We start from the raw sequence: 25,111 nt of genomic DNA on the forward strand, positions 1-25,111 counted from the left end.
AGGCGTATACGGTGGGTAACCAACCGGGGGAGTGTAGTACATCGGTTGGCTAGGCCAATACCCGTACGGCGAAGGTGGGACCGGGTATGGATATTGACCGGGATACATCATCGGCTGCTGTTGATATGGCTGACCGGGTGTTAGGTATCCCAGTTGTATGTAGTTCACCGGTTTGGATATTGGCCGGGATACATCATCGGCTACTGTTGATATGGCTGACCGGGTGTTGGGTATCCCGGTTGTATGTAGTTCACCGGTTGTTGGGCGACCGGGTATGTGTTAGACGGATGCGGTGGTGAGAGATTGAGATTCAATTCTACCGTCTGACCTTGCTGTTGGGTGGCGTGGTGCCCAGATGAACTAGCTGCGTCAGCCTGGTCGTCGGCAAAGTTGTTTTGAGCCCACGGATACATGATTGGAAAGGGGGCGGGTGCTCGTCAAGACGTTGCTTTCTCGCACGTTCCCCAGGGACGGCGCCAAAATGATACTGCTAATTCTACGTAAGCAATATAAAATGAACCCGAGACCAATTAAAGCAAGTAAAAGACTTTATTGATCACGGTAAAGGCCCTAAGTACAATCTACTTGGTTGCTCTGAGTACCGACTGACTGCGGTCGGGATTCTCTAACAACAACCTATCGATCGTCCAAAAGTCCTCTACACTGTAGCTACTGTGGGTATTTATAGCCGCTGTGCCGGAGACACGACTCCGGTCGTTCGGCATGTTCCCCACGTAGCCACCACGTGTCATCCTCCCAGGTGCCCTGCCTGTCGTCGTAGAGAGCCGCCACGTGTCGTTTACCAGCTCTCTCGCCAAAGGGCTACCGCTCGGCGGTCGACACTATCGCTCGGGCAACTCTCGATGGGACCCCGACCGAGTTCTTCGCATGAAGCCCGACCTGTTACCTGCAAAGACAAAAAAGAAAGGACAAGGGCAACTCGGTCGGGGTAAAGCTTACGTCGGTCGGGATACTTCCTACCAACCTTCTAGGTGGAAAATTTCAAGGGACATTTACCAAATTTACCTTGATGAAAGATTAAACCTTAAGAAGCTATTTAGACCTAACACTCAAAGGGTTAGTTTGACTACTGATACCTGGACCTCTGTGCAGAGGATCAATTATATGTGCATTACAGCCCATTTCATAGATGATCAGTGGAAGCTAAATAAGAAAATCATATCCTTTGTCCTTATTTCTTCTCACAAGGGTGAGCATATAGCTAAGACATTAGAGAGTTGTTTGAATAACTAGGGGATTAGGGATGTTTTTTCTGTCACTGTAGATATTGCTTCTTCCAATGATACTGCTATGGGTTTTTTTAAGTCCAAATTGTTGTCATGGGGTGCAACCACTGTTAGGAGTAATTACATTCACATGAGGTGCATAGCCCACATTTTAAACTTGGTGGTCCAGGATGGGTTAAGGTTTGTAGATAGTTATGTTAAGAAGGTGAGGGATTCTGTTAGATGGATGAGGAACTCACCTGCAAGACTCAAAAAATTCAGAGATCTTGCAGAACTGCATGGGGTGGAAGCCAAAAGTTCTTTACAACTAGATGTTCCAACAAGATGGAACAACACCTACATGATACTTAGCACTGCCATACAATACAAGGTTGTGGTTGATGCATATTCATTGAATGAGCCCTCATTTGCTGCTGATCTGGGTGATTCTGTCCCTTCTTTTCTTGATTGGACATCTGTTGAATTCTTGGTAGTTCTGTTGAAAGGGTTTTATGAGATGACAATTAGAATCTCTGGTTCTCTATATGTCACCTCTAACAGTTTCTTCAGTAAGATATCTGATTTGAGTTGCATGTTGAGTAGCATGATTGTTGCTGGTAGTGCTACAGAGGTAATGATTGTATCATTTTTAGTGGTTAATCTGATTATTTATGAATTTGTGTTTGGCTATTTGTATTTAATTCATTGTTTTCTTAGGTTATGCGATCCCAAATGAAAACTAAATTTGAAAAGTATTGGGGAGATCCTGAAAAAATGAATTCCTTGATCTTCTTTGCCAATATCTTGGACCCAAGAGATAAGTTGGAATATATGCCATACCAGTTTGAGGAACTGTATGGTAAAGATAATGGGAAGAAGTGTTTAGAGAATGTCCAAGCTGCCATGGTAGAATTGTTTGGTGACTATGCAGCAATCTACTCTGTCAATGTGCAACAATCATCTTCTGATTCATCTTTTGGTAGCCAACCAGATGTGCCTCCTGTCCAGTCGCCACAATTGGTAGACCTCAAAATATGTTAAAGAACAAACTAAAAAGGCAACAAATGGAGGCTAGTAGAAACTATAAAGAAACAGAACTTCAAGTCTATTTAAGTGAAAAAATTGTGGAGGACACTCCTGACTTTGATATCCTTAGGTGGTGGAAGCTAAATAGTGAGAGGTTTCCTACTCTCTCTCCAAAATGGCAAGGGATATCCTAGCAGTTCCTATTTCCACTGTTGCCTCAGAAAGTACATTTAGTACTAGTGGGAGGGTATTAGATGCATTTAGGAGTTCTTTAACTCCTAAAATTGTGGAGGCCTTAGTATGTGCACAAGACTGGATGATGTTACCAAATCAACCAGTTAAGGTTGAGGAAAATATTGATGATGTTGAAAAGCTTGAACAATGTAATTTATTTAAATTTTTCATTCTTTTTTTACCTTTTTAACTTTGCATTCAAATTCTAATTTATTTGTTTCTATTTGCACTTTGCACTTTGCAGACTTGGTTACTGGAGTAAGTCGATTTGGAACCACAGGATCTGGTGCTGCTGGTTTTCCCCTTCCTACCATTCCTGTAATGTTTTATTTACACTTAATTCTGATTTTATTTTCAATTGTTAGATTTGTTGGATTTGTTGCTGCCTATGGATTAATGGCTTGGTAACTAACTAACAATTCAATTGTTGGATTTGTTGCTGCCTATAATAAGTATGACCCATCAGGTATGAGTGAATATAACTGTATCAGCCTACTGCCTGTATGAATGTCATCTCATCTGGTAATAATAGTCACTCTACCTTAGTCCCTTATTCTCAAGTTCTCAGTATGTTATTTCTCTTTAGTCTTTACTGATTTGGCTATGATGATGCTTCCACCATTGTCTGAAATGGTTTTGGATTGGTATGTTGCTCATTAGTTTTGGTTTGCATAATTGCATTCCAATACTAAAAGTAGCAATTTGCCCCCAATCTTACTTTGACATGAAAACATAGCAATCTGAGCCTTCCATAGTTCCATTTTTCTGCCCAACAGCCCCAATCCCCAAACTATTTAATTGGTTATATTTAACTTGTGTTTTGTCTTTACACACTTGTACAGGAAGATCATGAAAGCTGAACTGCTGAAGGCTGAATAGACATTATGATTATGGTATTTTTGTTCACTGGAAGATGATGATTGGATTGATTGCTGAATGCTGATATTTGAATTTTTTGTCATTATCATTTATCAGTTTATCATGATTCATGTATGAGTATGAATGTCAGAATGTATGATTCAATGATTGTGTAAATCATTTTGTATTTTTGTCATTTGTAACTAGTTGTAACTAAGTACTTTGACATAAATGATATGGAATTTTAGCTAGTTTTTTACTTAAAATTGTTGAATATGAAATCCGAAGTTACCCGAACCGATATCCGAACCGTCCGATTTCCGAATAAAAAAAACCCGAAAGGAGTATAGTCCAAAAATAGTCGGATAGGACATGGATTAAGAAAACCAAAATCCGATCGGGTGAACTAATCCGGAAACCGAACCGTCCGAACCCGAAACGTGCACAGGCCTAAATATAATATTGACACTATTGAATTTACTGGCTAATACTATTAAATTTAGTGGTCGACTCAACTGCTAAATTCTGTGCATATTATATCGATCTAGATAAGAATATGATATTTCATTGAAAACAAATTACGGGGGGTGTATTCAATCATTACTTTTGTAGAGTTTTAAAGACTTTTAAAATGATAGATTTTAATAAACTTTGATTGACTTTCATAGAGTCGTTCAAAACTTTTTAAAACTTTATAAGACTCTATAAAAGTCTATATAAAAAACATTCATAAACTTTTATCAACTTCTTATTTTAAAAAGTCTACAAAAGTCATTGAAATTCTAAATTGAATACATCTTTACAAACTTTTAATGATTTTGATTCTTATCCTTTATATAATTTTCTTACAAAACATTTATAATATATCATAAAATTCTTTTTATTATATAGTTCTTCACCTACATCAACATTGTCAACATTATTATTTTTATCCAAGTATGCTGAGACTTATATATATTATTAATAAACATCAACAAAAAAAAACTATTTCATTAGAAATTCATAACAATATTGAACAATAATATTTATAATAAAAGAATTGATCAAATAAAATATTTAAAAATACACGAGTAATTACAAGTTTCATAAAACAAAAAAAATCTAATATTAATAATATATATATATATATATATATATATATATATATATATATATATATATATATATATATATAATTATACTTTATATATTGCTAGACATCACGCAAAGAACTATTATTTGCAATAGTAATTTGAGACTGCGAACAACAATAAGGTGCTACTGTTTGCAATTTCAAATTGTTGTTGCGAACAATAGTTCACTATTTGTAGTAACCTATTGTTAAAAAAAAAAAGGAAAATATATATTACGAATATAAACATAAAAAAAATATATAAAAATCAAAATATATAAGTATTTATATGAATCTTATGAAACATATACTAAAATTTGACGATGAAAAATTTGCTTTGTTCATGTATTTAGGGAGAATTAGAGAAAGTTAGAAATAAAAAATTCATAGAAAAAAATAAAAATCAATATAAACACGCAATAATGAAGTAAAAATAATATTATTTCGAATTTTTGGAGGAAGATTGTAAAGTTTAAGAGAGAGAAAAATTGGTAGAGTTTAGGTATGAGGAAAATATAGGATAATGAAGAAAAAATAATTTTATTAAATTTAGATAGGTTTATAAAGTTTAAATATAGAGAAAAAATAGAGTTTAAATAGAGAGAGAAAACATTCAAAGTTAGAAAGAAAATTTTGAAATCTTGGGGTTGATGGTTGGATTTCAACTATTTATATTTGAGAAGGAAAAGTCTACAAAAGTCCTAAAATTAAAAAGTCTACAAAAGTTCATAACTTTTTGAATACCATATGACTTTTAAAGACTCTTTAAAAATCGTGATTTAATACCGCCTGACTTTTAAAGACTCTCTAAAAGTTTGAATTGAATACTTCCAAATTTTTAAAGTTCATAAAAGTCTTTAAAACTCTATGAAAGTCATGATACACCCCTAAATTTTCAACATTGTGCAAGTTGAGTGCACTATATAAAAAATGCTTAAACTACTTCAATCATATGTTTACGAAACTTCCATGATGTTATACAATGGAATCTAATGCATTCATGTGTTGAAGTCAAAATAAGAAAACAAAAAAAAAGATAACAGATATTGTCAAATTGATGAAAAAAGTTGGTTATAAAAATCTTTAAGGAAGTTATAAATGAATTTCCTAAAAAACATCTTTGCCCCACCAAGCAACAGCTCTTCAGAACAAGTCAAGCGAAGACTCGAAAGTCTATTATGTCTAATTATATGCTTTCATCTATCCACACCATTTTTCTGCACATCTTTACTCTTCTCCTAGCTCCCAAAACCCCTCCAAGAAGTGAAGAAACCTTACCCATCTGGAAATTAAACAAACATATCATCAAGAAAGATGGATGGGAGAAGGTCTCTGGGGGAGAGGTTAGAGCTGAGAGAAGATCTAATCAAGAAAGCCTGCAGTTTCTCCATGAAAGCTCATGACAAGTTCCCAGGGAAGCCTTATCTGTACGAGAAGAGCCAAAGCTCAAACTATGCGATCTTCGCCTTTCCGGGGTTGTGGGCTGTGGGCGATTGGTACAGCCACAAGCCCTTCGGAGAGACCAAGGTTAATACTGCGTTGTTTCGCTTTCTCAAGAGTATCGGCACTGACGAGGTTGCCGTGGTGAATGCTGCGTTTTCTGCCAGATTTGAGGAGCTCTTGGGGAAAACATCACTCTCTTCTGAGGTAATTAATATTGGTTTTTACTGTCTTTTCTGGGTATGTTATTAATTTGAGCAAAGATTAGTTATTAATGGACAAGAGGAATGATTCATTTTTGCCAAGACTGTTAAAACTTTACACCATGTGCCAAATGACTGAACTTTCTGTGCAAAATCAGTGCAGTTTTTTGGTATTGATATCCTGAACTAAACTGTAAAAATGAATTGTATTTAAGGAAACTCAGATTCAGTAAAAAAAAGTATTCAAAGAAAACCCTTTACTTAGCTTTATGGGATGGCAAACATGAAATTAAATTATGATGATATCTTAATTTGGGTCATTTGTTAGGCTGGGAAAATGAGGATTTGAGATGTTTGAATTTCAGGTGCAGAAGGCGGTATCAGATGGAAAGCAAATAGTTTTTACAGGGCACTCATCGGGTGGTTCTGTAGCCATACTTGCAGCGATCTGGTGCCTAGAAACGCACTTCTCCTCCAGACCGCTAACTCCACAAAGATTCCCTTTTTGTGTAACTTTTGGTTGCCCCCTTACCGGTGATAGGATCTTCTCTCATGCTCTCAGGCGAGAGGGGTGGAGCCGCTACTTCATACATTTTGTCACGAGACATGACTTGGTCCCTCGTCTAATGCTGGCCCCTATTTCTTCCATTGAACAATGCCTGCAAACTTTCTTCGCTTTCATTTCTCCAAAATCCCGTGACTTCAAGAACGAATCTGTTGCAGCGTTTACTGATGTGTCATCGGATTTATTCGTGACTGTCATGAAGAACACTTGCTCAGTCACAAGCCGGGCTGCTTGTGTTCTCATGGGATCGACAAATTTGTTGTTGGAGACGGTCTCTAACTTCATCCAGCTCAGCCCTTATAGACCCTTCGGGAGTTTCATCTTCTGTACGGAAAATGGACAACTGATCCTCGTTGAAAATCCAGATGCTATATTGCAGATATTGTTCTTTAGTTCTCAGATCACATCAGAAGCAGAAGGCCCGGAGGTCGCGAAAAAGAGCTGGAAGGAACACCTTTGCTATGAAACTGTAATGCAGGGCTTAGAAGCGCGAAACGTGTTCGATTTCAACAATTTAGTAAAGCTTCCCTTGTCTTCGGATTTAAGTCTAGACGATGAAGCTGCTATGCTCAACGCAGCCTCATATGAACTCGGCCTGGTGAGTGATTTTTTAGGAAGACATTCACTTTCATGTGTTAGTGTTCAAATTTATGTTGTTTACCAGGATTAGAAGCTTTCTCTATTAACTAATGTTAATGTTAATGCCCAGAGCGCTCGAGCAAGGCTGTGCCTCCGTGCTGCTGGAGAGTGGGCCGAGCAGAAATGGAAGAACAAGAAAAAGGTTGATGATAACATGGGTAGCATCAAAGAAGCGCTGAGCAAAATTGCTGAGTACAAAACCAAGTGTGACGCCCGGAAAATAGGGTACTACGATTCCTTTAAGCTGCAGAAAACCACGGATGACTTCAACGCTAACGTGAAGAGGTTGGAGCTAGCCGGGATAATGGATGAGGTCATTGAGATGCTGAAAAGGTACGAGCTTCCGGATGAGTTTGAAGCAGAGGCGAACTGGGTGAAACTAGGAACCGAGTTTCGTAGACAGGCTGAGCCTTTGGATATTGCTAACTACTACAGGCACTTGAAGAATGAAGACACTGGACCTTACATGAACAGGGCTAGGCCAAAGCGGTACCGGTTTACACAAAGATGGTTGGAGCATGCAGAGAGGAAGTGCGTGGGGGAGCGTTCAGAATCCTGTTTCTGGGCCGAAGTGGAGGAGCTGAAAAATATACCAGTTCAAAATAACTCGGGTGTAATGGAGAGAATTGGGATCTTAGAGGATAAAACAAAGGAATGGTTTAGCAATGAATGGCTTGGCAAAGATATTTTCTTAGAAGAGTCCACCTTTGCCAAGTGGTGGAAAACTCTTCCTCTCAGTCACAGGCAAGGATCTTGGATCTCACATCATCTCACTGTATAAAGATTATTACTCTGTTGCTCGCACGGGCTTAGTTCAATAATTCAGTAGGCAGTATATGAGAAAAGAGACTCGGTAGCAGCAGTGTGGGGATTATATTCAAAGTGGGCAGATCCCTTGTGCGGACCGACATTTGGCCCTGTCTACTAAGCCAGAAGAAGGAAGATTATTACTCTGTCTCAATGGTCTTTGGCATTTCAAAGTTCTACCTTTCCAGTTTCTGTGTGATGGGAAAATAATTGGCGAATATGCCGCCACATTATTGTGATGCAATTGGCAAATATGCCGCCACATTATTGTGATGCAAAGTATGCAGCGTGTTTATAAAGAATGTCTCTCCATCTTTTCTACATCCTGTACAAGCAAAACTAGATAGAAAGTCGCAGAGAACAATACACCAAGTTGGGAATTCATCCTTGACATACCAGAACTTGTCGAGGAACCTTAAAATCCTGAACAGCATCAAGCAAATCTGACCATAAAAAATCATTACGTTGATAATACAAGGTTCCATCTAAACTCCATGAATGCCCAAGAAGAGAAGGAAAAAGAAATTTTAAAATAGAAATAAGCTAGGAAGAAGGGAGAAGAAAGGGTAAATGAATAATAACAATAGTTTAGTTTTGAAGTCCATACTCAGAAATTGCATTTGAAGAAATGAATTTCAAACAGCATTCAGGGAATCAGGGTCATGCTTCCTAAGAGTGCACATTCAAGAGCATACAGCTATGAAATAATGATTTTCATGGTTTAATTGAAACAAGGATAATAAAACAAACCATTTTAGCCTCCAATGTATGATAAGCATTCACACAATGAAACGTTGAAGATGATGTCCATTAAAACCTATGAATATCAACCTGTTTCTTAGAGTGCAATTGGATCCTCTGAATGCTTCACTTCTGCAGAAATCCAAGTGCATGCAAATACAAATTTAAATCTTAGCAGTTTCTTCAAAACTATGTATTGGGAGAACTTACCAGGCATGCCTTGAACCCAAAATATACATTGTCTTTATTGATTCATAATTTGATACTAGGACACAATCAAATGGACAAAGTTGTATCTTTATTTTTATCAGATTCAATGTACTAAATTTCTATACCACCATATATATTCACATAGCAATCCTTCTACAATAGCACAGATGCACCATATATCATGCACTAGAACCATAAGAGAACTAGAATATTTCCTCATGTGCTCAGAATGATGTTTCTATATCAACATCATGCTACTACAAAAAATCTGAGTATAACAAGAACACACTCAATCCACAAAGAAATAGGGACCTGACATATATGTTTATGGGGAATATAGTACTTTTAGGACCTTGAGATCATGCTGCAAGAACGAGCCAATCGGACTGCCAGGCAGCCACCATCCATGGTTGCCTCTCCATCAACGGGATCTTGGTTGTACTGCTTCCTGCAACCAGGACAGCGCCCATCCTCCTCAAGAATCCTCTTGTGACAGAAGAGGCAGAGCCTAAATCCGCATGAACAAGGTAGAAAACTTGTGTCTGTGAGATCCAAATCTTCATAGCATATGGGGCATGATGTGGGTACGGACAAGTTCTTACGCCCCCAAACAGACCCTCCGCGGAAATGCCGTCCTGAGTTCAGAGGAAAACTATACTGCTTGGACAAATTGGGAAGACTCTGAGGACGGAATGCATCATCAGGCCTCCATGCTTGGCAAATCTTAGGAAGTCCAGGTGCCAAACCTCCACTCTCTAGCTTTGACTTTGATATATCGACATCTGAAACCTGGCAGCTAGACAACTCTGATTGTGAACTTAAATGCACAACATTGTCGTTTCTATCATCCAAACATGGCCTAGTAGGCTGCTCCTGCTTCTTATCTGTGATAGCCAGAGCATCAGCTACAGCCTCCCAATCATCAAAGCACACATCATCCCGCTCCTCATCTTCTTCACTCATGCTCCTTGAACAACACCCACCACTGCTACAGCTAGTGCTACCGTTGCTCCCAGTAAAGTTTGTTCCGGAATCACTCCCTTCCAAGACAGGCAAGTCAGTGTTGTGGTGATCTTGCACGAGTCCACCATTGTCTTCTTCCCCTTCTGACTTGATCTCTAATTTCTGTAACACTTGGCCCTTCTCATTGGCAGCATCCATCCCACTACCACAAGTCCCACCTCCACCATTCAACTCCTCCTTGGCACCCTTACTCTTAACTACAGAAAAACCCCCGATCACAACAAATACAAGTAAATCCAAATACGACAAAGTAAAGAAAATAAAACAAAAACACTGAAGCCAATGTATTCCCAATCTTACCAACAGCTAAATATTATACTAGGAAGAGTGTAATACAATGAAAACAAGAACTTTATTAATACATGCAAGATACATTTATATAAATATCCTTATAACTACTACAATTATTATATTAAAAAAAAAAAAAATCTTCTACAAACCTTGTGAAAGCCATTGCTCACGACGAGCATCAAGCTTGCACTGCTTCAACTTGGCCGAACGATTAGCCTAACATTATGCAATCAAAACAAATTACGCAATCACAATCGAAAACGCAATCCAAACAAAACAATACAGAAATGCAAACACCGCGAATAATAAAATTACTCTCTTTTTCTTGGCGAAATCCCTAGGGTTGGAAGACGCCATGGGGATCGCAGGGTTGGAGATTCCATCGGAAATCATGGCTGGTGCTGCTGCTGCAACTGAGTCGACTCGGAAGAATAGGAGGAAAACCCTAATTCGATAGGAGAGAAGAGTGTCACAGGAATTTAGAGAGAGAGAGAGAAAGAGGGATAGATATAGAAAGAGAAAACGAGCGTTGAATGAAAGAGAACAGATAACGGAAAATGGCTTTCTGCTTCCTTAAAGAAACACAAATCAAAAGCCATTACCACTAGACACACATATATATACATGTATAATAGTCAGAGTTCCGAATTTGCCCTTCCCTTTGGACATCACCCCTCCTGCAAATTTCTATTTTTCCTCAATTTTCCCGACCCATTAAAGTCAATTTAGAAGTCGTGTAGTATTTTTCTACGAATTAGGACAAAAATAATTTTTAAAAATGTGTTTGCTAAATAATTTTGTTAAAAAAAAATAGTTAACACATTTTTTTTTTGAAAACCAATTAGTTAACACATTTAACCTTGAAAACATAATAAATAAATTTCTTAAAAAGTTATTTAAAACATTTAATTTATTTAAACTTTATTTTAAAAAAAAAATTCAATATACATTACTACATGAAAACAACAAAGAAAAGTTTTTTTTTTTTTTTTTTTTTTTTTTTTTTTTTTTTTTAAGTAAGTGGATAAATTTTACACATTCTTAGTCATGAAAAGAAATGGTTGCCCTTAGTTTAGAATAGCTTTCTAGCCATTTAAGAATTATATTTATAGGCCCGTATGGGTAGCTCAACTGGTCATAGAGGTGAAACTTTAGAATAATGATCAGGGGGCCACCGGTCTAGCCTCTATGGTTCGTGTGGGAGCAACCTCTCAAAGTGAGGGGGGGCTTCTTGTGCGCGGTGAGCACCGGTCTAGCCTCTATAATTCATGTTCAGTTGAGTCACCATACTCTGTCGGGCCGGAGTGTGGGGGGTCCTTAGGGTTGGGGTTCAGCCTTTTTTTTTGGAATAAGAATTATATTTATAGTTTATCTAAATTGTTTCAAATCGAAGTGCTACCACATATGGTAATAACTTTTCATTTTTTAGGTTGTTAGGAAAGTTTAAACTTTTTAAACTACGAAATATCGTTTTAGGATATATCTATCTTTACTAAATTATTGAGTCACCGTGATTTATATCCTCCCATATGCTTTGTCGGGTCGGAGTGTGGGGAGTCCTTAGGGTTGGAAGGTGGCATGAACCCTAATGACATGTGATAGCAGGTCATTAACTTGTTTTTGGGCTTCATTACACATAAATAAATTGTTGATGGGTGTAATTGCACTTTTAAAAAGTTTAGGGGCCTAATTGACTTTTAAGCTAAAGTTCGAGGGCCTATTTGACCATATTCCCTATAAAATTTAACATAAACTTTGCTCAAATAATTAGCCCGAATAAATACATAGCATTCAAAGTTGAGCATCAAAGATTATAAATCGGGAACTTTAAAAATCATTAGATTTTCTTGATTTAAAAAAAAAATTAGATTAAGTTTTTTTTAATGTTTAATTAATATTTTTTTGATTATTTAGAACAAACTTAATATTTCAATTATGCTTTTCTATTATTCGAATGATTTAGGTCATTATGATATTAATATTTTTTGTATTTTTTAATAATGGTACAATTGTACATTACTTTACAAATATTATACTATTGTTTTTTTTATCGGACAAAATTGTTCTTACATCATTATTGTCCATATTACAACTAAAATCTCAGTCATATACGCAACAATGCAAATCTAAAGCTTCCTACACCATAATCTCATTGCATGATGAATCTCTCTATGCTGCCACCAATAATCTAATGGCACATGACACACTACAAACAAAAAAATAAAAAAGAAAAGACATGTACTGAAGATGAAAACAATGACAATGCTACCCAAAAGAGAATTACCAATAATTAGAGAAATTTAAACTAAAAATAGTATTTATTTAGACTATCGCTTTAAGACTAAGTATTTAGACTAGAGTTACTACAAAGTTGTAAACATTTATTTTAGTGACAATTATAATCAATCCCTCATATATTATCTTCAATTTATATACTTTAAATTACCGATTTCAATAAACAAATTCAACATTTATTTACCTATGCATAAACATCTCCTATATAATATTGCATTGATATACTTATTTAAAAATAATCATTGGGCATTATCCCATTCGCACAAAGCGCGTAAAAAACTAGTTTATAAACAGGGTCGGACCCAGAAATTTTTTCGAGTAGGGACAAATCTATCTACTATATTAATAAGAGCCCAAGAGAGTTAGGCGTATAATGGGTAGAAAAAATGGCGGTCAAATTTTTTAATCAAATGAATGATTCAGATTGATCAGATTTTAATTTTTCCATAAGATTTCATAATTTATCCTTAATGAATATGATTATCCTTTTTAACTTTTCCGTTAAATATTATTTTTTCCGTTAATTTCTGTTAGTTCACCGTTAACTTACACATTGATAACTTACTCATTGATTTCAATAAGAAAGGTCTTAGGTTCGAACCACATCCCAATCAAAATTGACATAATTAGTACTCTATAAAAATTCTTTACATTCAAATTCATCAATTGATTATATTCGCTACATTGTCCCTACAATGTCTTTGTTAAAAAAAATATTCATTATCAATAAATAAATTAAGAGAAATAATTTTATTAGTTATTTTGTCTTTATATTTCTCCAATGTAAAAATTCTTTACATTCAAATTCATCAATTGATTATATTCACTACATTGTCTATTATCTCTTTTGTGCACTATTTTTTAATTAAATATCAAAGTTATAATACAAAACAATGCTATATATTTATTTACCAAGTATTTTATTAATACCATGAAAAAAATTAAAAAAATATAATTAATAAAGCCAATCATACTAACTACTCGAGGGATTTGTTGACAAAGAGAGTATTCAAATCACACAACAAGTTGGAGTAAGAACTATCTCGCAATGTCCTTGTTTGACAATCAGCAATTAGCGGTTAGCGTTAGCGGATTATATTAGCGAATTTGACCAGCAAATTATATTAATGGTTGGTAAAAGGATATTTGAAAAAATTAGCTGTTTAGATTAACATGTAAAATGACCTAACGATATATACATACATACATACATATATATATATATATATATATATATATATATATATATATATATATATATATATATGAGTTACTTCCATCTGAGGTCCTCCGAGTATAGTGGTTTTGCCACGTTTAGTCCTAAACTTTCAAATTGACCATCTGTGGTCATTCGACTTTCAAATTTAACCATTTGTGGTCCAAGTTAACCACTCATGGTCCTTCGAGTTTTGAAATTTAACCAGTTGTGATCCTCTTGAAAGGACCATGGTTGGTTAAAATTTAATAGTTGAAGGACCATAGGTGGTTAACTTGGACCACAAGTGGTTAAATTTGAAAATCGAAGGACCACAGATGGTCAATTTGAAAGTTTAGGACTAAACGTGTCAAAACCACTATACTCGGAGGACCTCGGATGGTATTAACTCTCTCTCTCTCTCTCTCTCTCTCTATATATATATATATATATATATATATATATATATATATATATATATATATATATATATATATATATATATATAATAATAATAATAATAATAATAATAATAATAATTGTTTAAAAAAATAAAAAAATAAAATTAAGCCAATCATATCAACTACTTGGGGATTTATTGACAAAAAGAGTATTCAAATCACACAACAAATTGAAGTTGGAAACTATCTCGCAATGTCTTTGTTTGACAATCAACAGTTAGCTCTTCAATATTAGTATATATTTAATATTTTATGCCCTAATTTTTATTTGCTCTCCCTTATGTCTCGTATTTGGTTTCAACCATACCTATACAATTATTTTATTGACAATTATAATCAATCTTGACTATATTATCTTGCATTTGTAAACTTAGAATTGTCTATTTAAATACACAAATTTAACATTCAATTATCTATGCATGAACAATTCTAATATAATATTGCCTTATATACTTTAAAGTACTTATTTAAAAAAAACATTGGGCATTATCCCACTCGCGCAATGCGCGTAAAAAACTAGTATTAAAATAAAAGAGATAGTTTGAAAAAAAAAACACTTAGGAAGCATAGCCATAAATATTGTTGGATATGAACCAAAAATAAAATACATTAAAACTTTATAAAAATATATGAAATATATTTATTTTGATAAAATGATTCGAATAGAAAACACGTTATAAATCACATTTTTCATTATTAACATATATAAAAAATAATAATTGTTGGATATGACAAAAAAAAAATATCAAAGCTTTATAAAATATATTTATAACAAAATAAGGAACAAAGTTACATTATAAATCACACATTTCATTGTTAATATATAAAAAATTATAATCCTTGGATATGGGCACAAAAAAATAAAATATATCATAGCTTTATAAAAAAATATTCAAAACAAAATATGGAACACAATTATTTTGATAAAATTATTTTAATAAAAAAACACATTATAAATGTAGCAACTAGCCATCACAATTATTTTGATAAAATGATTTGAATAAAAAGAAAAGGAATAAGGGTCAAATAGGCCATCGAACTGCACACAATAATGCAATTAGGCCACTGAACCTAAAAGGCCACTAAACTAATCAATTTCTTTCAATTAGTCTAATTTACAAGTTTTGCAGGTTAGTAACAGGTCACCCAAAAAAATTAAAATAGTTTTTAAAAAAAATTATTATTTAAAAATAATAAATTAAAATATATTAAAAAAAAGGTTTCTTCGTCCCCATGGCCGGAGACGAATAAAGTTTCTTCGTCTCCGGCATAGATGAAGAAACGTTTTTTAAAAAAAAAATTTATTTTAATTTATTATTTTTAAAAAATATTTTAAATTTTTTGGGTGACCTATTACTAACCTGCAAAACTTTTAAATTAGAATAATTGAAAGAAATTGATTAGTTTAGTGGCCTAATTGTTGTTTTTTTTAGGTTCAGTGACCTAATTGCATTATTGTGTACAGTTCGATGGCCTATTTGACCTTTATTCCAAAAGAAAAACACATTATAAATGTAGCAACTAGCAAACACACAAAATTAGGAAGTGCAATTTCAAGCCCTTAACCTTTTGTAAGTCATATGCGTGCTCTGATAATTGGATTGCACATTTATGTTTATATATATCACGTGTGCGGGCCAATTACTTTTGATGGGCTTCAAACAACACGTCGCATGACTCTGATACCAAATAGAAGCATGTGCTCTATCTCAACTAAAAGTCTAAGCTGATAGTTAGATTGCACATTTATATTTATATATATATATATATATATATATATATATATATATATATATATATATATTATATGCTCAACACTACCAACCTACCTAACATATCTTTCATTTACTTGTATCTATATTTTGTACTCATACTCTAAGGGCATCCTCAATAGTGGAAATTTTGAGGAGTTTTTGTAAGTGTGATTAGGAAAGAGAAAATAGGTAGGGAGGTTTTTAAAAAAATCAAATGTTAGCAAATTAGATCGTGGGACCCACACTTTCTTCCACCCAAGCCTTGCTCCTTTCTTATTTTCTTCGTAGGACCCACACAAATGAGTGAAATGACATAAAGCTGACAAAAGTTTTCCTCCTTGCATAGAAAAATACCCACAAAATCTACTCCTCTCATTTGTCCAAAACTTAGCAAAGGGGATTTTACTATTCCAAAAATACCCACAAAATCCCACATGTTTTATATATATATATATATATATATATATATATATATATATAGAGAGAGAGAGAGAGAGAGAGAGAGAGAGAGAATTCCATTTTTGGTCCTACTGTTATAGGGATTATTCCAATTTTAGTCCACCATAATTTGTTTTGCCACATTGCGACCACTGTTATTATAAGTGTTCCAATTTTAGTCCACCGTTAAAAAACTTCTGTCAAGAGGCCATGAAATCTAGGGGTATTTTGGTCTTTCTATGTTTGTCTCTTCTCTGGCAGTGTAATTCGGGTCTTGAACTTATGGATTGTCAGACTTTCACCATCTTCCTCCTCCCCTTTCTTCCGTTACCTTGGGCAGAGATGAACTCTGGCGAAGCAGTGAAAATATCAGCTTGACTGCCTATCCCTCTTCTCATCTTCCCACGTAACCACGACCTACACCCAAAATAAATAACCCTTTCATTCAAAATAAAAAATCCCCAAGCACAAGAAGAAGAAGAAGAAGAAGAAGAAGAAGAAGAAGAAGAAGAAGAAGAAGAAAAAGAAGAAGAAGAAGAAGAAGAAGAAGAAGATGAAGAAGAAGAAGAAGAAGAAGAAGAAGAAGAAGAAGAAGAAGAAGAAGATGAAGAAGAAGATGAATAAGAAGAAGAAGAAGATGAATAAGAAGAAGATGAAGAAGAAGATGAATAAGAAGAAGAAGAAGATGAATAAGAAGAAGAAGAAGAAGAAGAAGAAGAAGAAGAAGAATAAGAATAAGAATAAGAAGAAGAAGAAGAAGAAGAAGAAGAAGAAGAAGAAGAAGAAGAAGAAGAAGAAGAAGAAGAAGAAGGGTTTACAAAACCTTTTCAGCGACGTTTCCACCGAGTCAATTCCGATTCTCATGGTGGTCCTCCTTGCCAATACCGTCGCCTACTTCCACTCCTTCGTCTTTGCTCTCCTTTGCCTCGTCACCCTTGCGTCGCGGTTCGACCCCGACCGCATTGACGACAAGCTCTACGACGCGGTCGGTTACGGCTTGGGCGGAGTCATTGTCCTCGCCGAGCAATTGAATTTAAACCGCTGCTTGCCCTAATAGTGTCATTTGCCTAGACCACCTCGGCGACCACGACCACGTCCGGAAGCTGGACTGCAGGCACGTCTTCCATAAGGAGTGCTTTGATGGTTGGCTTGACCAACTCAAGTTCAATTGCCTTCCCTGTCGGTTTTCGCTCGTTTCCGATGAGAGCATGTCCCTCATGCGCCAACACGTTGCCGAAGACGTGTTGGCATGGTTTCCGATGAGAGCATGTCCCTCATGGTTCTCCTTGATATCTTGACGATGCATTTTTTTTTTTTTTTTTTTTTTGGAAAATATGATGTGTTAATGACTTCTCTGAACCCTTTTTTGATAGTGAGATGGGTAGAAGAATTCGTGTGCAATTTGGCTAGGAAAGGGAAAGGAAAATCAGTGAAAAGCTTAAAGAGAATAAAAAACCTAAAAAGACCAAAATGCCCTTGGATTTCACAACCAATTGACGGAAATTTTAACGGTGTACTAAAAGTGGAACACTTATAATAACAGTGGTCGCAATGTGGCAAAGCAAGTTATGGTGGACTAAAATTGGAATGACCCCTATAACAGTAGAACCAAAAATGGAATTCACTCTATATATGGGGGTGGGGTGGGGGAAGGAGGGCAACTACCCTCACTGTAGATCTGCCCCTGTTTACAAAAGTAATTGAAGTAGTTATCATAATCTACTACTTCAACAACTCTATAGAAGATTGTTTAGGTGAATTACAATTGAAGTGAAATTTTCATCTAGAAAAGTGAAGGTATAATAGAATTAGTGAGATTAGAGCGGTTTAATCTCATCACCTACAATTACTCCATTAGAAAGTTTAGAAATTCTCTCTCTACCTAGGGTTCTCTAGGGTTTCTTGTCGCTCTTTCGACTTCTCTCCGGCAAACTTACCGGTTTTAGGGCGACTTGTTTTGACTGCATGGCATCATCGTCGACGACTGCCAGAGTAGCTGGCCTCACCGCAAGGTGGGCTGACTTAGTTCTAGAAGAAGAGGAGGCGGCGTTCGAACCAGCCGTGGTTGAAGGGGGAGCGGAGGGGGCGATCGGTGGTGCGGAGGAGTCGTGGGGTGTTGTCGGCCGATTTTCGACAAAGAAGCTAGTTAAGATCGAATTCATGAGCCAGGTTATGGCTTCTGTTTGGCAGCTGGTCAAAGGAGTTCAAGCATCGGAGATCCAACTAGGTTTGTTCTTGTTCGTTTTTCATCACATAACGGATATGCAGCGGGTCTTGGATGAGGGTCTGTGGTCTTTCAATAACAGTACTTTGGTATGTAAGCAAGTTCCGGATGGGGTGCTACCTGCGGACGTTATTCTTGATTCGGTGGATTTGTGGGTTCAAGTTCATGACCTACCGATGGGATATACGTCAGAGTTAATACTGGAACAGATTAGGAACTTCCTTGGTGTGTTTGTTAAGAGGAATGACAGGTTCGTGGACATTCCGTGAAGGGTCTTTTATCGTACTAGGGTTTCTCTCTCGATTGATAAGCCCCTTGAATATCATATGAAATTTATTAAGCGTGACAAGACAAGCTGTTGGATTTCGTTTCGGTATGAATGGCTTCATATCTATTGCTTTTTCTGCGGGATGTTAGGCCCTACATACAAATTTTGCCTACGAGCGAGGGAGTCTGTGTTACCAGTTGATGATTACCCGTATGACCCGGAGTTTAGGGTTGGAGCTTCCCGCGGCCCTAGGCCGGTTGGTGGCAGTTGGTTGTTACCGGTGACACAGCCGGCCTCGGTTAATAATACGGCAGTTTCTATCGAAGAGGAAAGGCAAAGGGATATGGACTTGGTTCCGACGTATGGTGGCTCTCCCGATGGTCACCGAGGTGTGGTGGCGGTTGCTAAACGACGTAGGGAGTTGTCGGGTGACAGTGGTAGGAAGTATGTTTCGAGTGGTGGGGATGTGACTATGTCCGAGGTTTCAAAAAACTTGCAGTCGGCGGGTTCTGGTTCCCAGGCCCGCCCGTCCTCATGAGTACGTTAAGCTGGAACTGTTTTGGCTTGGGCAACCCACAAACAGTTCGAGAAGTGTCAGACCTGGTGTCCCGTAAAAAGCTTGAGTTTGTGTTTTTTATGGAAACCAAGGTGGGACGGATACATGCAGAACGTCTCCGTGTCAAGCTTGGTTTTGAAGGACTATTCTATGTTGACAATGAAGGATTGAGCGGTGGCCTAACTTTGTTCTGGAGGAAAAATAATACAGCTAGAATATTGAGTTATTCTAAAAACCATGTGGAGATGGAAGTTAGTGTGATGAATGGTCGTATGTGGCGTATGACATGTTTCTATGGCTACCCGGAACGTAGTAGAAGGAGGGAGTCATGGGAGCGGCTGGGGCTTTTACATGGTAGATCCTCGCTTCCTTGGGTTGTGGTAGGGGATTTCAATGATCTCCTATTCTAGCACGAGAAAAGGGGGGCTAACCCGTATCCAGATAGTCTCCTTCGCGGCTTTGGGGAGACTGTTGATAGCTGTGGTCTGACCCAGATGCCCATGCGTAGACATCAGTTTACCTGGGAAAAAAGTAAGGGCACGAACAACTGGATAGAGGAGAGATTGGATAAGGTGTTGGTGTCGGCAGACTGGCGTAGGATGAATGGGAGTGCTGGGGTGGAGAGTATTTTGACTCGTACTTCGGATCACTCGGCCCCCTTTCTTAATATCGATGCAAATACCATGCACAGTGGTAGGGGTCCGAGGGGTTTTAAGTTCGAAATGGCTTGGCTACTTGATGAGGGGTGTAGGGGAGTAGTGGATGCAGGGGCCTGGCTCGATGGGAGGTCAGAGGGGTTGCTGAATTGTCAGCAGCAGTGTGGAGACAGGTTGTTGTGGTAGGGGGAGATCATTTTCATAAGTTTGGCGGCCGCATAAAGCAGCTCCGTAGGGATTAAGGGGCGATAAGGGATCGTAGGGACCCGACTGCCTTGGCTGAGTTCCAACGGTTGGACAATCAGTTGATTCAGCTGGAGGCTCAGGAGGATGTTTTCTGGAGGTAACGAGCCAAACAACACTGGCTTCGTGGTGCAGATGCCAATACGAAATTTTATCACAGGTATGTCTCTGCTCCTAAGAAAATGAATTCTATCTCTAGAATTAAAAATGATAATGGTGTGTGGGTTGAGGGAGAGGTTATGAACTTGGCCATCTTGGATTACTATAAAGCTATATTCTGTTATAATAATATTGTGTGTGAAGATCCTCTCTGTAACACCCCGTGTTACGGCCTCTAACCCAGACTAATTATTTAATTACTTGCCGTTAAAAGAGGTTTAAATTCCCTTAACTAATTAAGAAGGGGTCCACCATGGATCATGGACCCTTATCCCTAAACCAAAACCTTAGTCCTATAAGGAATAGAATAAGTGAATCCTTACCTTTCAGACCTTAGTTAGGACTCTTAAATATATATAAGGACCTAGGAGGCACCTAGAAATCCCACCACAATAGATTCCACCACACAAGAATTCCCAGAAATTCCCCTATCACCAAAAGTAGGAGAAATCGCGAAGAGGAGATTTTAGAGAAAGAACCTTAGTAGCCAAGGATTCTAATTATGGCTAAGAGGTAACCCATGTCTCAACAAAACCTATTTTCCTTGCTATAATCTTCTTCCTTTGCTCCTTTGATATATGATTCTGTGCTTGCGTCTTGATAAGGCTTTGCCTGAGATTGATATGATGTTTATGAGATAATCTTGATGTTTATGTGTTGATCTTGATGCTTATGGGGTAATCTTGGTGTTCTTGATTCTATGATAAAATTATATGAACGATCTTGTGTTTTAATTATGAGTAGAGCCCTAGGGTTAAAGTGTGGATTTCGCGTTGTGTTATTCCTGGTATGTTTGGGTGGGATTTTGCATGATCGGGTGTTGAGTCTTAGCATGTTTAGGAGTCGTGTTAGAATGTATTTGGTGGGGTTCTTGGTTTTAATCCGTTACTTGATTACGTGGTGACGTCGTTTGTGTTTAAATGTGTTTGGACATGGTCTCGGGTTCCACGAGGGATCCCGGGACCAATTTATTACATAGGAGTCAGTGGGGGGTAGGTGGGGGCAGGGGTACCCGCTGCCCAACGCCTCTTGCCGGCGGGCAGGCGACTGCCCGCCGGGCACCCGCTGCCTTGTGACTCGCCACCGGCGGGTGGCCCTCCACCCGCTGGAATTTCGGTGTGAGTCACGATGTTTTCCCCCGTTTAATGTTTCCCCCGTGTCCCGTTGTGTCCCGTTGTACCCCGTTTGTCGTATATGAGTCTAGTTTGATGTATCGGGTACCATTCTTAGGATGAAAGAGTCTTGTGTATTGCATGCTAGTCGAATTGGTATCCCATTGGCCTAGGATGAAGGTGCATGACCCCTTAGGCGTGTCTCGAGTAGTTTAATGTGGTTGGCCACGCATAAGTTATATAAGGATAAGTGTTCCCCAATGATTCCCCCCTCCTTGTGTGTTAATGTGGGTTGCATGTGCTTGGCTTATGTGTTAATTGTGCATGATACCCCAATTGGTTGCAATCAATTAGCTATACAGGCAGTTGGATGGGTTGAGAACCATCGGCTGTTATATATATATATATATATATATATAGGGCTGCGGTCCATAATCTGGTTGGGATCAGATATACATAATCATCGAGTTGTGGTCCACCGTTTGGGTGCGATCAAACATTATGATGTAATGAGCTGCGGTTCATCGATTGGTTGCGATCGATCTCCTTGTGCTGCGGTACAGGCAGGGTGCTTCGGGGCCATGCCAGAGCTATATGCACTGGCACTTCGTGTATGGGCACGTGAAGGGTCCTGCGGCACCATCAAATGTGTAATCGTGATTTATTGTGGTTGATTGAATACTGATATGATTGATATGGAATAGTCTTGTGACTTTAGGGTGCATGCTAGAATCTTTATGTGTGTGATTAATTATATTGAATGTGCCTACCTTTGCTTGATTGAGTCTATCCTCGGTTTTAAATTAGAGTTTCATAAGTATATATGTATTCCGGCTTCAAAATGATTTTCCATATATATATATATATATATATATATATATATATATATATATATATATATATATATATATATATATATATATATATATATATATATATATATATATATATATATCTACCTATATTGTATTTAACGCGTTGGAGTGGGTTACCAGCATTATTCGCTGAACAGATATATTTGGCTTTCAGGAACAGATGAGTAGCTCCGGAGCGCGCTAGTTGGACCCGTGGACCTAGCTAGATTAGTTCTTTTATCGGCCTACGTGTCTTGATGTTGTACTAGACATTGATTTGAGGATTTCTGTTGTTCGGATAGTTTAGCCTGTGCATCTGAGTTCTCCAGGTCAGATGTGGCATAGCACCCCAACAATTATGTTTAGTTATGCTCTGTTTGGGATTTCGTAATAGAATTGCATTTATTTCATAAGCATTAAAAGTTTTAAAATTTAGGGGTGTTACACTCTCCTTGATAATTTTGCCATAATAATATTGTGTGTGAAGATCCTCTCTTTGATAATTTTGCCACTCGTGTTACCCATGGCCAAAATGTTGCTTTACTTCGGCCGTTTGAGCCTGAGGAAGTTAGGTCAACAATCTTTTCTATGTTCCCTGATAAGGCCCCGAGCTCGGATGGAATGAATTCGGGATTCTATCAACATTTTTGGGATGTGGTCGGAGATGATGTGTTTGCTTTTGTCATTAATTGTTTAAATACATGCTCCTTCCGGAGGGATTGAATGATACGAATGTGGTTTTGTTCCCTAAGAAGTGTGTGCCTGAGTCGGTCGCAGATATGAGACTTATTGCCCTGTGCAATGTTCTGTACAAGATAATGGCTAAGATGTTAGCCAACAGGATGAAATCACTTCTGGGGGACCTAGTCTCGGAATCTCAGAGTGCTTTTATTCCAGGTAGGCTCATAACAGATAATATTTTGGTAGCAGCTGAGGTGGGGCACTTCTTAAATAGGAAGCAATGTGGTTTGTCAGGGTGGGGTCACTCAAGTTGTATATGGCAAACGCCTATGATAGGATGGAATGACCCTTTCTTCGAAAGATGTTATCGGTTCTGGGGTTTGATGACCGTTGGATTGATCTGATTATGCTTTGTGTGACTACTGTGTCATACAATATTATGGTTAACGGGGGCTGTGTCGGGCAGGTTACCCCCACTTGCGGTCTTAGGCACGGTGACCCTCTCTCCCCCTATTTTTTTTATCATTTGTGCTGAGGGTCTATCCATGTTACTGCAGAGAGCTCAGTTGGCAAGTCTTATCCATGGTTGCAGGGTGGCTAGAGGGGCTCCCCCGATTTCTCACATTTTCTTCGCAGATGATAGCCTTTTGTTCTTTAAGGCTAATGCATAGGAGGCCACTGTTATTAAGGATTGTCTTGACATGTATGAGAATTTGTCTTGTCAGAAGGTGAATTTTCATAAGTCTAATATCTGTTTCAGCAGAAATACCCTGGAGTTGGTTAGGGGGGAGATGGCAGCGCTGTTGAATGTGGTGCAGGCTCCCAATTTTGGTAAATATCTTGGGCTACCTTCTTTTGTGGGAAGGAATAAAAGGGCAGTTCAGGCTCCTAATTTTGGTAAATATCTTGGGCTACTTTCTTTTGTGGGAAGGAATAAAAGGGCAGTTTTTTCTTATGTGGAGGATAAGATCAGGCAACAGATTGGTTCATGGAATAAAAAGCTACTCTCACAGGTTGGGAAGGAAGTTCTTTTGAAAAGTGTGGCTCAATCGATGCCTACCTTTTCTATGAATGTTTTTTTGCTCCCTGAGTCTGTTTGTTTATCTATTGAGCGGACCATAAACATGTACTGGTGGGGGAATGGCGATGACAGAGGTATTCACTAGAAGGCTTGGGATAAATTATGTGTCCCTAAGCGCTTTGGTGGTCTGGGGTTTAAAGATCTCTGTGCTTTTAATTTGGCAATGATAGGGAAGAAAGCTTGGCGCTTTCTTACTGAACCCAATTCCCTGGTAGCACAAGTTTATAAGGTTCGTTATTATCTCAGAACTTCTTTTGTTGATGCTACTATGGGTAATTGCCCGAGCTATTGTTGGCGGAGTATTATGGCTGCACATGATCTTATCTGTTCAGGAGTGCGCAAGAGAGTGGGTGATGGCAATACAACTTTGATTTGGGGACATCCTTGGTTACCTGACGATCCAAGCCCACTGGTCCAAACTGTTATGCTTAAGGAGTTGAGAGGAACACTGGTAGCAGGTTTGATTGACCAACAGACTAAAACATGGGATCCCCATGTTTTTGCTGACATTTTTTATCCTGAAGATGTGGCTCGTATTTCTAGGATCCCTGTTAGCCCAGATTATGACGATTCTTGGTATTGGTTAAATGATCCTAAGGGATTTATTAAGTGAAAATGGCTACAGGAATATTATTGGCAACTTTGAACATAGCCCGAGTACTTTTGATAAATGGGTTACATTTTGCCATGCATGCGTATCGCCAGGTTCATCATCGCACATCCCAGCCCATGATGGAACCGGCAGGAGCGGCTTCGGCAA

The 25,111-nt window shown here is 37.7% G+C and overlaps 2 protein-coding genes across 2 annotated transcripts; one reads left to right on the forward strand and one right to left on the reverse strand.

The window, feature by feature from the left end:
- The first annotated feature begins 5,678 nt into the window (after nt 1–5,678).
- On the forward strand, nt 5,679–8,353 carry LOC109150885 (protein EDS1L). Its single transcript, XM_019298872.1, has 4 exons — nt 5,679–6,102; nt 6,464–7,261; nt 7,373–8,085; nt 8,246–8,353. Exons 1-3 carry the CDS (start codon nt 5,770–5,772, stop codon nt 8,081–8,083), a joined length of 1,842 nt encoding a protein of 613 aa, XP_019154417.1. The 5' UTR covers nt 5,679–5,769; the 3' UTR covers nt 8,084–8,085; nt 8,246–8,353.
- Nucleotides 8,354–9,131: 778 nt separating this feature from the next.
- On the reverse strand, nt 9,132–10,958 carry LOC109150886. The gene is made up of 3 exons (XM_019298873.1): nt 10,690–10,958; nt 10,524–10,590; nt 9,132–10,280 (listed from the first exon to the last, which is right to left on the reverse strand). Exons 1-3 carry the CDS (start codon nt 10,765–10,767, stop codon nt 9,406–9,408), a joined length of 1,020 nt encoding a protein of 339 aa, XP_019154418.1. The 5' UTR covers nt 10,768–10,958; the 3' UTR covers nt 9,132–9,405.
- Nucleotides 10,959–25,111: the final 14,153 nt, after the last annotated feature.

This window comes from Ipomoea nil, unplaced genomic scaffold (genome assembly GCF_001879475.1).
Source record: "Ipomoea nil cultivar Tokyo-kokei standard unplaced genomic scaffold, Asagao_1.1 scaffold2280, whole genome shotgun sequence".
In the NCBI taxonomy this organism is placed as follows: Eukaryota; Viridiplantae; Streptophyta; class Magnoliopsida; order Solanales; family Convolvulaceae; genus Ipomoea; species Ipomoea nil.